Raw genomic sequence first — 13,432 nt, forward strand, 5'->3', positions numbered from 1 at the left:
GAAGTAGCACTGTTCAAAGACAGCCATGGAAACTGAATGTTTACTTCTGAGCTTAGATAATGTTTTTTGTATGTTTGTTTAAGCATTATAAGGAAAAAAAGCTGAAAAATCACTTGTTTTTAAATACAACTTAATTTGTTTTTAATTACTAAACCATGAAATTCGAAATTAAATTCCTCTGCCAATGTGAATGGTGTAACTTTTTTGCCCTAATGCAAGGCGATGTAAAGCTCCAGAACATCCCTGAGTTTTCACAGCCAGCCAGGGTTTCCTTCAGTCACTTGAAGTGGTTACACAACACATATACATACACAATTAGAAACTTCTTTGAAGTGACTAGACAAAGCGAGAAAACATTTTCTGTCCTCAGGTTGAGGTGTCTGTACTAGGTCAGCTGTCACCAGAGTGCTTTTTCCTGAGGGTCCCTACTTCTAAAATAAAGATACTGGGTCTGTCAGTGGAGAGGAAATTCAGCTGGCCATTTGTCGATCATAAAATAGAAACAAAGGTATTTGAAGGAAATGCTGTATATTTTATTAAAGACATTTAGTTAGGCTTTCCATTCTCCTACCCCCACCCCATCCAAAATCCAAAGAAAAAAACAGTCTGTTTGTACAGGCTCAATAGTACCTTCACTTACTGATTTGTTCTAAGCATTATAAATACTCAGTGTTTGTGATGGCTTTTGGTAAAGGTTTTCACTTTTTCTTTGGGTTAGAATGGTCCACTACCTGTTGTCATAGTGCAGCATGAGCACTGACCTTAATCCAGCTAGAAGTGGGGCCGGTGGCAGCAGGGTCCTATGGCTGCGGTATCTCTCAGGTTGCTCATTCCACTCAGACCATGGGTGCGCACCAGCCTGTTTTCTCTCTTCTCAGGGAGAAAACACCCTCATTTCAAGGTCTCTGCCACTGCATGAGAGCCTTTGTAGTTTGGCAATGGTTGAAATGTGTATACTTTTGGAAAGAGACAGGTTCCAGGGCTTGACAACATTGACTTGTTTAGTTTGGGATTTGAGAAGCATATTGAGGGATTTTACTAAGCAGTAGCTCTGGAGTTTAGAATATAAAGTAAAGGGTACGTGGGGATTTTTCTAGGGTTCTAACTGCTGTTACAGAGAACATGTTCCTTTCCTAATCATTTTTTTAATCAATGAGCACAATGAGCACTGTTTGTCCTATAAAAAAGCCTTTTCTGTATTTATCATGACTTTAAAAAATCATTGGTACTTAGAAAGTATTGGCAGTTTCTGTACAAAATCTGTAGTATTCTTTGATCTATTTGTACTTGGAAAAATTCTTCAAATTCAAGAAATTTAGAGAAATTCATTTCTGACTATAAAGGTAATGATGATAATTGTGTGACAAGTCAGGTTTATTTTTTTGGGTGCTATTTTTTCCTCCTTCTGAAAGATCAATTTTGAAGGCACATCATTAGAACTTCTTGTAATGTATTCATTCCCTTTATTCTCATAGGATTTAGTAAAATGGAACTGGGCCAGATAGAAATGCTCATGCTCTGGTACAGGTTTTAACTTTATATTATGATCCATTGACATTTACTCAAAAATAAAATATCCTCTCTATGTAATTTTCTTTTTTTTCTTTTTTTTTTTTTACTTTTTTTTATTGTAAACAAATGGGATACATGTTGTTTCTCTGTCTGTACATGGCGTAAAGGCATACCATTTGTGTAATCATAAATTTACATAGGGTAATGTTGTTTGATTCATTCTGTCATTTTTTCCCTTCCCCCCCTCCCCTCGCACCCTTCCCCTCCATCTATACAGTCCTTCCTTCCTCCATTCCTGCCCCCCTCCCTAAACCCAACTCCAACCCCAACACTAACCCTTCCCACCCCCATTATGTGTCATCATCCACTTATTAGCGATATCATTCTTCCTTTGGTTTTTTGAGATTGGCTTATCTCACTTAGCATGATATTCTCCAGTTTCATCCATTTGCCTGCAAATGCCATAATTTTATCGTTCTTTATGGCTGAGTAATATTCCATTGTATATATATACCACATTTTCTTTATCCATTCATCAATTGAAGGACATCTAGGTTGGTTCCACAATCTGGCTATTGTTCTATGTAATTTTCTAAATGTGAAGTGTCCTACATACATCTTGATGTCCTCAGGCATATAATATGTATTTCCATCTACCCAGTACTAAATATTCCTACCTGTCCATCACTGGGGTAGTATAGAGATTAGGAAGAGGTGGTCCCCACCCACAAGAAGCCCCCAGGTTAGTGGGGGTAGCCAGTAACATAAGCTGATGGTTATAATGCACAAGGATGAATTCAATAATAGAGGTGTGAACTAAGTACATTAGATTTTCTTAAAGATCTGCTTGTGTAGAATAGTACTGCATACAGAAGTAGATCAAAGTAAAATTACATGACTTTAGAAATTATATAATGTGAACTTCTAAGAATGTACTTAAGCACTTGAAAATTAAATTAAATCTTTATGCAATTGTGTGACCCAGAGGGATACCAACAATTACTGGAGACCTGAAATAGTTACAACACAATGGTATACCATCAGTGTTGGAAAGACACAAAAGAATATACAGCGCCTCCCCATAATGAGCTGTTATCTTTGATGAAGACAGGATAGGATGTCTCTAAAAGCAAAATCCACCAGCCCTTGCTGTGATATACAACTCAGCAGAGCTTATGGAAAGACCAGTGCTTCCATTTGATGAGCTATCATAAGCAGATTTGATACTTTTGAAGTGAGAAAATTACTCATGCCCAAAGCAAAAGTTTATGTTTGTCACATTATAAACCTGAGTAGGAACTTAGGCTCCAGTGGAGCCTCATAGAGTGAGCGCTTTAGGAACCACTGCATTCTATGTAGCTGTTAATCTGCGTTCCATTGAACACATTCAGATTTTGTAGAGGGAACTGAAGGATGAGAACAGGAACAGTCAGATATTAATAGGCTGACCTATATAGTATTTAAGTAATTTCTGATAGAAAAGTTAAAAGGCATATGGACTTTAAAAGGAAAATGAAAAATTTTTGAAGCCTAAAATTACTCCCATAACTAGCTGATGACCTGTCTTCTTTACCACACTGAGTTGGCATACTTTGCTTCATAAGTCATTTTCCAGGTCAAAAGTTGAGGTGTAATACTTAAAGTCACTTGTCCTTAAATTGTTATGTCCTCTAAGTGGTTTTTGTTTATCACTAGGCTAATGACTTCTACATATTTTGTACCCATTACTTGACTGAATTAGTTTTTGATTTCTAATAGTTTTTCTGCTTACTGTCTCAGGTTTATACATTCATGCCATCTAAAATGACTATTACTTCGGATTTCTTTTTCTTATCTAATTCTTGTCACATACTGATTCTAATATTTAAACTGACTAAATTCTAAGTCTGAATTCTAATATTAATATGAAAAGGGGAGGTTTTAATAATAAAACTGAGACAATTTGGGAGCAAAATATTGAGAAAGAACTTGTCCTACTATATATCAAGAGTTAACATGGAACAGAATTGAGTCCAGAAACAGACCCATATAGATATAGTGAGTTGGTGTAGTAAGATGGTGGCACCATAGTGCACAGGGGAAAGGATGGAGTATTTATTCAGTAAATGGTGTTGAGACTGCAAAAACTACAATCCAGAGCTCCTGAAGCCTCCCTGCAAAGATCTCCTCCTGTCTTCCCCGTTTCAATTTATAGCAGCTCCATCCATCCTAGTTGTTCTAGTCGGAAACTTCAGGGTCATCCTTGACTCCTTTTCTTTCTCACACCCCACCCATTGGGCTCTGCCTTCAAAACCTTTGGAGTCCAAACACCACCCTGGTGCGGCCACACGGTGGCAGTAGCTTTCTAGCAGCTAGCTGCACTCCCTGAGGCTACCCTTGCTTCCTTTGACTCCGCCCTCATGTGGCAGCCAAAGCAGTCCTTGAAAATCAGACATCAGACTATACCATTCTTCTATTCAAAACTGGTCAGGTAGCTGCTCGCCTCACCTACTGTCAAGGCTAGAGTCTTTACAGTGGTTTTTAAATGTGACCCCCCCCCATTTCCCCACCCCTGACCTCTGATCTCTCAGCCTCCTCAACAAGATCTTTTTCTCTCACACTGTGCTTCAGCCACACTGGCCCTTGCTCTTCCCCAGACACTCCAATATTTACGTGGCTATGTTCATCATCTCTCCCAAGCCTTTCCCCAAAAGTCACCAATTCTCTTCAGTGTGACTCACTCTCTACACCCAATTTAGGGTGGAACCAGTGGTCCATCCATTCCCCATGCTCTTATTCTGCTCTGCTTTTCCCTAGTATTGATTATCTACACTCTCATCCCTAGTATTGATTGCCTTCAAGCATTGTCTCTTTAATAATCACGGGATTGTTTTGTTCCTCGCTTGTCTGTCTCCCCCTGCTGGAAGATAAATGCCACGAAAACGGTCTTAGTTCACTGATCTGAGCACCTAGAACAGCATCTGACCCTCAGTTGATCACAGAAATGTGGGCAAGGGATTTTAATGAACAGCACTTACTGGGTGTTACGTGCTACAGCAAAGCATTTTCACTCTAAGGCCACGTGTGCATTTCTGAAAAACCTCACACTGCAAAGTACCTCACTAAAAATAGCAACGATTATGGGAAGAATAGGATTAGGAGGAGGAGACCTCTGCAAACCTCTGAACGTTTGTAACCAGAGCACTAATGGAGGCAACCATCCCAATAGAAGTGCGGGTGTGGTTACACTTGCACCTGGCCTGAGTGGATCCACACTTTAGCGGCCAGTAGTGGGCTGAATGACGCCTCACCCCAAAATAGCTATATCCACCAGGAAAATACGAATGTGACATTATTCGTGTTAGGGTATTTATAGTTATAACTAAGTTTAGTATCTCAGAATGAGATCCATCCTTGATTTACCAGGAAGGCTAAATCCAGTGATGGTGTTCTCATAACACAAAGGGGAAGATTTGGGGCACAGTCACAGAGAGGACTAGGCCATGTGAAGACAGAGGCAGAGGTGAGAGTGATGATCTCCAGAGGTCTGGAGCCATCAGAAGCTGAATTAAACAGAGAGGGATTGTCCCCAAGAGCCTCCAGAGGGAACATGGCCCTACTGACACCTGTAATTTTGGCTTGTGTCCTGCAAAGCAATGATAGAATCAATTTCTGTTGTTTTAAGGCCCTCACCTTCATATTAATTTGTTGAGGCATCTACAGGAAACTAATACCACAACCTTAAGCCCAAGACCCATGCTTGCTTCTGAGTGCGGGACCTGGGGCATGTGTGCCACTCTTAGAGACCGCTCTCCTCAGCCTTTGTCATCGCATTGCTTTCGAAGCTTTCTCATTGGTGCTCACAGCTTTAGCACATAGTTGAATGCATTCGAATGCAGGGAAGTTCTGGAAACCAGTACATGTGCTAAAGAAAGGCACTTGAGAGATTGTGGGGGCTTTTTTTCTTGATGTGTTCCTATATTGCTCAAGCCTTCTAGAAAGCTTGTTTCCAATTGCTTGAAAACATTAACTTTGTGGGAAGCTCTTCTGTTGTATATATCTTGACCTGGATTCTGATTACTTAAGTGTATACTTGTATAGAAATTCATTGTGCTCAACATTTTAAGATTTGTGCATTGTGTGTGATATATAGCTCAGAAGAAAAGTTTCAGAAATGCTCATGCTGGGGAGAATCACACTATGCTTCAGCATGACTTCCACCTTCATATGAGCATAATCCCCTATTGACTCACCAGAGAAAATGTAGCAAAACAGACTGTATTTAACTCACTTCACTCTCACAACAATGCTGGAAGACCATGCTATTTTTAGTCTCCATTTTATAGATAGGTGAACAGCCACACAGGACGTTAAGGTACACAGCTGGTAAGAGGCCAACAGGATTCACAGCCTTGCTGGGGTGCATCAGAGCTGTAGCTCTCAACCATGGATTAACACGGGCAATAAGCACATGGAAAGATGGTGGAGCAGAGCAAGGCAATACCACGGCATACCATGCTCTAGCCCCCATGTTGGCAAAAAAATAATTTATGCTCCAAAGTTCTGATGGGGAAGCTGAGTTGTAGAACTGCCAGGTATCACTGACCAAAGGAAGAAGGAAGTGATATCCCCACCTTGAGGGCAGTGAAGTTGAGGAGATTATACTCTATTTCTCACGGATCCCACACCTATAAAGATTCCTTAGAAAAACAATTGTGTGCATCACGTGTACTACTGAGGAGCCCTGGAAATTACTGATGATCCTTAGCATGGGGATATGATAGATCTACTGGTTTATTCCTTCAAAGGGATTCAGTAAAGTTTGAATTCAAAAAACACAATGTTGGGTCAGAATGTTAATTGATAAATACACAGTAATACCAGTGATGTAACCTTTGACAAGTATACAGTAATGCCTGCTGCATCTTGTGTCAAGATGCTCACTTAGAGGAAATGTGTCACAAATCTGTACAGGAAGGCAGGCCACATGCAAGCCTGAGAACAGTTATCACTCAGAGCAAAAGAGGGCAGTGGGTCTGGGACAAGCAACATGGAGACCAGAACTTTGTCTAAGTTGATTTTTTTTAAATGGCAATTCACCTATAAGGAGATGTGTACATTAGTTATTTTTTGGTGGTGGGTAGGTGTTTTAGGATTCTGGGTACTTTGGGGCACGTGTGAATGATGTAGTGTTAACCCTTGACAGAAGGGTTTCTTCAGAAGGCAGTGGCTGTGGCAGATATATGGGCAGATGTGTTCTTGTGCTATAGCCAGCCTAATGCATAACTAGTGTCTGTGGTTCTCTCCAGCAGCCAAATCCGGTGGAGCAGCGTTACATGGAGCTCTTGGCCTTGCGTGATGATTACATAAAGCGGCTTGAGGAATTGCAGCTTGCCAACTCTGCCAAGCTTTCTGATCCCCCAACATCACCTTCCAGTCCTTCACAAATGATGTCCCATGTGCAGACTCACTTCTGAGGGGGAACCCCGGCACTGCCTTTGAGCTCTGAATAAAGGAATTAGTTGACTTTCATTTGGGGCATCTGTACAAAGTAGATTAAAGTATTTGCCTCCATGTAGAAGTTAAACTAACATTATCTTAAACTCTTGAATATGTGCCTTCTAGAATACATATTACAAGAAACTACAGTGTCCACAAGGCAATCAGAAGAAAGGAGCCAAGAGGAGGTTCTGGAAAATCCTGACACCTTTAAAAAGCAGTTTTTGGAAAGATAAAATTTAAATTTGGTTTACCTTTATAGAAATACTACATATACAACATGTATTTTGTGGGCTTAATTGAGATAACATTATTTTCATCAGAGGGGGAGAATATGTTGGTGAAATGGATTTTCCTCAGGCTGCTTAGAATAGTTGCTTTGGATTATCTAAAATGAATCCAAATGTGAAAGATGGGTTTACTGCCAAAACCAAATTGAGCTCAGCTTCCTCGGCATTATTCAGAAGTAAGGTGTTTAAATAATTGCCAACTTTTATGCCATAATAAATGGTGACTTAAGGAGAAATAGCTGTGTAGATGAGTTTTTCCTTATTTTGAAATTTTGAAATATTAAAGGTTTTCCCCTAATTTTCAAGAGAAGCATATTTTTATATTTGAAAAAAAAAAAAAAAAAACTAGTGAGGCCCAGTTAAATATAATTTGATTTTTCCTTCACTTTGCCAGTTCTACTTTGTGAATTCTTTCATGAGCTTGCCTAAAATTCTGAAATGGTTTTCAGGTTGTGGCAGACCCTATATATAACTCTGTTTAAGGATGCCAGGTGCATTCTGCTGCTTTAGGTGAATATTTCAGCAAACATGGCTCTAGTTGATGCAACTGATCTGCCAAAATGTAGGTTCACCATCTTGGATGTATGAGCTACTGCTAGAGAATCATTCTTTGAGATAAATGCCCCAGATGTACATTTGTTGAGCGTATTCTTCAAAGTATTATGTTTATGTATTTTGGTTTAAATGGTGTTGGGTTTCCCTCCCTGCAAGTGTGCATAAAAACTGGTTCTACAAATTTTTACTTGAAGTACTGGGCAGTTTGCTTTTTCAGGTTTTTTGTTTTGTTTTGTTTTGTTGTATTAAGTAAAATTTTAAATGCACAGTTCTATTTGATATATGAACTAATTCATTTAGTAAGTATATTTGTAAAAGCTAAGGCTAGAGATAAAACAATGTGTTTTACAATGATTTGTAAAGGACTATTTATAGCTAATATGGTTTTGTTTTCAATGATTAAGAGAGATTAAATATATCTTTGTAAATTATTTTATGTCATAGCCTAATTGGTCTACCAAATAAGACATCTCAAATATAGTGGTATAATGTATGAATTTTGTAAGTATAAGCAATTTTATTAGACATTCTCTTGCTTTTTGTAAGCGCTGTAAATATTTCATAAATTAACAAAGTGTCACTTCATACAAAGAAGAAAGCTAATACTAATGGCTTACAGGATTTTGTGAAATTTCATGAAAACATTTTCATGGCAAAAATGACTAAAGACCTGCTGTAATAAATATATTAACTAAAACCTAATGCTCTATTTTCAGGAATATAACTGTGTATGTGTTTGAAATATGCATGGTTCCCATCTTATGTTCTGATCTATTTCACACACTCTTTTTACTAGCAACCATTGTGTCCATTTTTGACTGGTAACTGGCCAGCTGAATTTCCTCTCCACTGACAGACCCAGTATCTTTATTTTAGAAGTAGGGACCCTCAGGAAAAAGCACTCTGGTGACAGCTGACCTAGTACAGACACCTCAACCTGAGGACAGAAAATGTTTTCTCACTTTGTCTAGTCACTTCAAAGAAGTTTCTAATCGTGTATGTATATGTGTTGTGTAACCACTTCAAGTGACTGAAGGAAACCCTGGCTGGCTGTGAAAACTCAGGGATGTTCTGGAGCTTTACATCGCCTTGCATTAGGGCAAAAACATTATAGGATGGAGAAGTCCAGAGAACTATAATTAAAAATATTGTATTCTGGATTTTTACTTGAATAGTAGATTTTAGGTATTGTTATAAAAAGTAACTATGAGATGAGGGATATGTTAATTTGCTTGAATATATCATTCCCTATGTGTGTACCAAAAATATCAGATATGTCTCAAATATATAGAGCAAAACAACTTTAAAGGTTCTGTAGAGAGGAAAAATAGGAATTCAGTCACTTCTGTCATTAGGGAAATATACATTGGATCCACAATGAGATACGACCCCACATCCATATACTGCTAGCCTTTTAAAAGTCCAGCTGTCCTAAGCATTGGCAAGGTTGTAGACCATAGTAACTTCATACAGTTCTTTGGAGAATATTTGACATTACATGGTAAAAGTGAAGTTCATACCTACCCTATGATCTAGCATTTGTACTCTTGGTTAAAGAGAGCCTGGAGAAATGAGAAACTGCACCAAAAGATATGTACACAAATATTTATAGTAGCATATTTGTAATAGGTAACAACAACAAACTGGACATACCCATCTACAGTAGAACAGATAAACTGTGGCATATTCAGACAATGGAATACTGCACAACCGGGAATAAAATCTCTAAACCACAGCTACACACAACACAGATAAAAGCATTTGATTGAAAGAAATAAGAAACAAAAGAATGTATTCAGGGCTGGGGTTGTAGCTCAGTGGTAGAGTGCTCGCCTAGCATGTGTGAGGTCCTGGGTTCCATCCTCAGCACTGCATATAAATAAATAAAGATCCATTGACGACTAAAAAATATTTTAAAAAGAATATATTCAATAGTATTCCATTCCTGTAAGTTCAAACATTAATCAAATTCTCATTTATGAACGTATGCATGGCAAAACAACAATGAAGAGCAAAGAAACCATCACTGGAGAAGGGAACAGTATGAGCAGAAGCATCTGTACATTAAAGGAGCTTCAGTGTGTGTAGAGCACAAGCGAAGATGGTGCTCCTGGATTGCGATGTGCCCAGGCCTGGGGAGATGACCAAGAGGTAGGCAGGGGCTTGTCAGAGCAGCAAGCTGCAGACACAAAGGCCAGTTTGAGGCTACTGGAGCTGACTAAGCTGGGGGACTGAATCTGGAGTAGAGACAAGTTGAGAGGCAAATTGAAAAATCAATGAGTGAGAGTTTGTCACTGGGAAGGGGAGGTGAGAAAGAAGTAGCAGAGGGAGGCAGAAGGCATTTCATGTCAGAGTCTTGACATGTGAGGACTTCCCTGGCCATGGGCCAAAGAGCACAGCAGCCTCTAGCTGCCAAGCAAATCCAGGAGACAGATTGTCGTCTACAGCCCCCTGAAGAAATGCAGCCCTGAATATACCTGCATTTTAGCACACTGAGACCTGTGTTCCAGCTCCTGACTTCGTTGTTCAAGCTGCTAAGTTTGCAGCAATTTGTTAAAGCATCCATAGAAACTAATGCAATAGTTAGAGAATGTGAGCAGGCTCAGACCTTATGACCTCAATGTTCTATTTACATATCTCCTGCCACGCTCCAAAGCCAGAGGGCTGCAGGAAATTTGCATAGGCCCACAGCAGAGAGGGTAGAAGATTAAAGTGCCCAAGAAGTAGTATTCACTGGGAAGTGAGCTCTCTGGCATGTAGTCCAAATTTACTTTGCCTCAGTAGTTCAAAGCCCTCTGGCACCAGGCTTATGACGCCCCCAAATGCTTTCTAGAGTATCACACCTTCTCCCCAGCCCTCTAAAAATTCTCACTAGTCATTTTCTGAAAAAAATGAATAGCTCACAGAAAAACAATCCTGTACTTGGTGCTATCAAGGTGGCAGCTTGAAATTGTCCGGGGTAGGTAGATTTATGCCACGGAAATCAGAAAGTGCTATAAGATGTTTTATGTTTCCCTTCAGAGAGCTGATAATTAAAACCCCCTAGAACATCACTGGCTGCAGGTTATAAAATCAATATGCATATTATATTTGAAGAATAAAACCTAGATAACCTTAAATTTGGCAATGAATTTTCAGAAGACACCAAAAACATAATCCTTGAAAGAAAAAATTGGCAGGATAGACCATACTAAAATGAAAATTTCTCTGAAGCACTTTTAAGAGAACAACAAGATGAACCACAGACTGGGAGAAAAAATTTTGCAAGACACATGTCTGATGATAAACTGTTATCCGAAATAAACCAAGAACTCTTAAAGCTCGACAATAAGAAAGCAACCTGATTTTTAAATATGCAAAAGTTTGGAGCAGACACTAAAAATATCTATACAGATGGTAAATATGCATGTGACAACATGCTGCACTTCATATGTCATCAGAGAAATTCAAATTAAAACAATAAGATACCAATGCACAGCTATTAGAGTGGCTAAATCCAAATCACTGGCAACACCAAATTCTGGTGAGAATGTGGAGCAAGAACTCTCATTTATTGCTGGTGGGAATGCAAAATGGTACAGCAACTTTGGAAGGCAGTTTGGCAGTTTTTTACAAAGCTAAATACAGTCTTAACATACGGTCCAGCAATCACACACCTTGGTATTTTCCCAAATGAATTTAAAACATGCCCAGGAAAAAACCTTCACACAAATGTTTATGACAGTTGGCACATGTTTGTACATAGTTGCCACAATTTGATTGCAATCAAGATGCTCTTCAGTAGGTATGAATAAACAAAACTGTGGTCCATCCTGATAATGGAATATTATTCAGCACTAAAACAAAATGAGCTGTCAAATCATGAGAGCACATGAATAAATCTTACATACATATTGCTAAGTGAAAGAAGTGAACCTGAAAAGGATACACACTATATAATTCCAACTACATGATGTGCTGGAAAAGGCAAACTATAAAGGCAGTAAAAAGATATGAGACTGCCAAAAGTTTAGGGGAAGGTTTGCAAGATTTTGATAATAAGGAAACTATGAGGAAGGGGGATGGTGTCATGGGGTATATGAGAACTCTCTGTACTTTCTGCTCTGTTTTTCTGAAAAGGAGTATTAATTTTCATAGAGGCACCCAGGTTAATTTTGTGCACCTAGTCCAGCACAAAGTGTTTAGAAATGACTGTTTTAGACAATACCTGTATATTGGTCAAATCACATCCTTAGGAAGATGTCATTGAAATTTTCAGTGGTCCTGAGTCATATTTGTTTAGAAAGCCTTGTTATATTATTGAGACTTTGAATAGAAATATGCTTAAAATGTAGAGTTTTCTTTCTTTGCATCCACACCTGCAGAAGCGGTGTATGATAGGATCTTACACAGGAAAGTCAATCAAGTGGAGTAAGGATTGGAAACACAAAAACACCTTAATTCCCTCAGTGTGTCTTCTAATCCTGTAAGTCTGCGGAACTCTGTATCAGTTATCAATGTTTACATCTCTGCTTCAAATCCATTCTTCTTCAACTGCTCTGTAATAGTTAAGGTGGGCTTTGTGAGTATTTCTCCCTTACCACTTGGCAAATGTGAATCCTCATCAGTAGAGGGCGCTGGAGAAACAACAGGGGTAAAAAAGGTTGTTTGCCTCTTGCACGGCAGTGCTGGACTCCTAAGCACATATTTTCTTTTGTGCTAGATTTTTTACATATACTAACCATATCTTCTATTGTCTGTGTTCTGATGGTTGGACATTTGGAGCCTTGCTGACCCTGGAGCGACTGCCCTTCTAAGGACTAGCCAACTCCTAGAGATGGTAAATAACTGAACTGCAAGTGCTTTAAAAATGTAAACCAACCAGTCCAGAGTCCACTTCTCCAACCACTTCCTTAATTGGGCTCTCACATTCTGGGCCACTATCCCTCTGCTCTAGTTGCTCTAGTCATTCAGGACCAAATGCAAGACAACCAAAGACCTGTGCCCAAAGCCAAAGTGTAATTATCAAAATAGCCAATAGTAGGCCTGCTTACCCTGCCTCATGTATTTCTTCCCACCAAAATCATGATAAAGGCTCTTGCCCACAGTTCTCTTGTCTATGCCAAGTATTTTCCCATGTGGTTCCCTAGTGTTGCTGCAGGTCCCCTTCTGAAGGGATCTGTGAGCATAACAAACTGTCTTCCATGGCCATGGTTTCCTGATCTGTTGACCTTACCAGACCTAAACAACCATAAAACCTAAAACATTGTAGGATGCAACTCAGTGTGTCCTGCACTAGGCTCTTGCAGAATGAGGCTTTTCTAACACTTGGCTTTTGCAGAGGATGATTTCTCCAGCTCTCAGTTTCTATAGCAGGTAGCAGTCAGCAGTGCCTACTGGCCAGCAGCTTCCCCTGGCATCTCATCTGACAGTCTCCAATGATGTGCCACCAATGAGGCAGCTCTCTGTGAGTATCCTTCCCTGCCATTCCCTAGGTCAACTTTATTATGAGTTCTAAGGAGAACACCTCCCTGTAGTTGGCTCCTTTCAGCACATCAGAGAGCAGATTTCCCACAGTCCCATCATACAGGTACGTCAGCATTTTTCCACCTTCCAGC

General features: G+C 39.4%; 1 protein-coding gene and 1 long non-coding RNA gene across 6 annotated transcripts in view; one reads left to right on the top strand and one right to left on the bottom strand.

Annotated features, from left to right (window-relative positions):
• Mtm1 (myotubularin 1) overlaps window positions 1-7,673 on the top strand; it is a 105,947-nt gene extending 98,274 nt beyond the window's left edge. For 4 of the 5 annotated variants that reach the window (XM_047535411.1, XM_047535414.1, XM_047535415.1 and 1 more), the window contains one exon: window positions 6,801-7,673. In XM_047535411.1, the coding sequence (XP_047391367.1) occupies window positions 6,801-6,968 (168 nt within the window). In that variant the 3' untranslated portion in view covers window positions 6,969-7,673. The remainder of the gene's footprint in view (window positions 1-6,800) is intronic. The other variant, XM_047535413.1, reaches the window with a different exon arrangement.
• LOC124971745 (uncharacterized) overlaps window positions 1-13,432 on the bottom strand; it is a 50,438-nt gene that overhangs the window by 26,245 nt on the left and 10,761 nt on the right. The gene's annotated exons all lie outside the window — the stretch shown is intronic.

The sequence above is a fragment of the Sciurus carolinensis genome, chromosome X (genome assembly GCF_902686445.1).
Source record: "Sciurus carolinensis chromosome X, mSciCar1.2, whole genome shotgun sequence".
In the NCBI taxonomy this organism is placed as follows: Eukaryota; Metazoa; Chordata; class Mammalia; order Rodentia; family Sciuridae; genus Sciurus; species Sciurus carolinensis.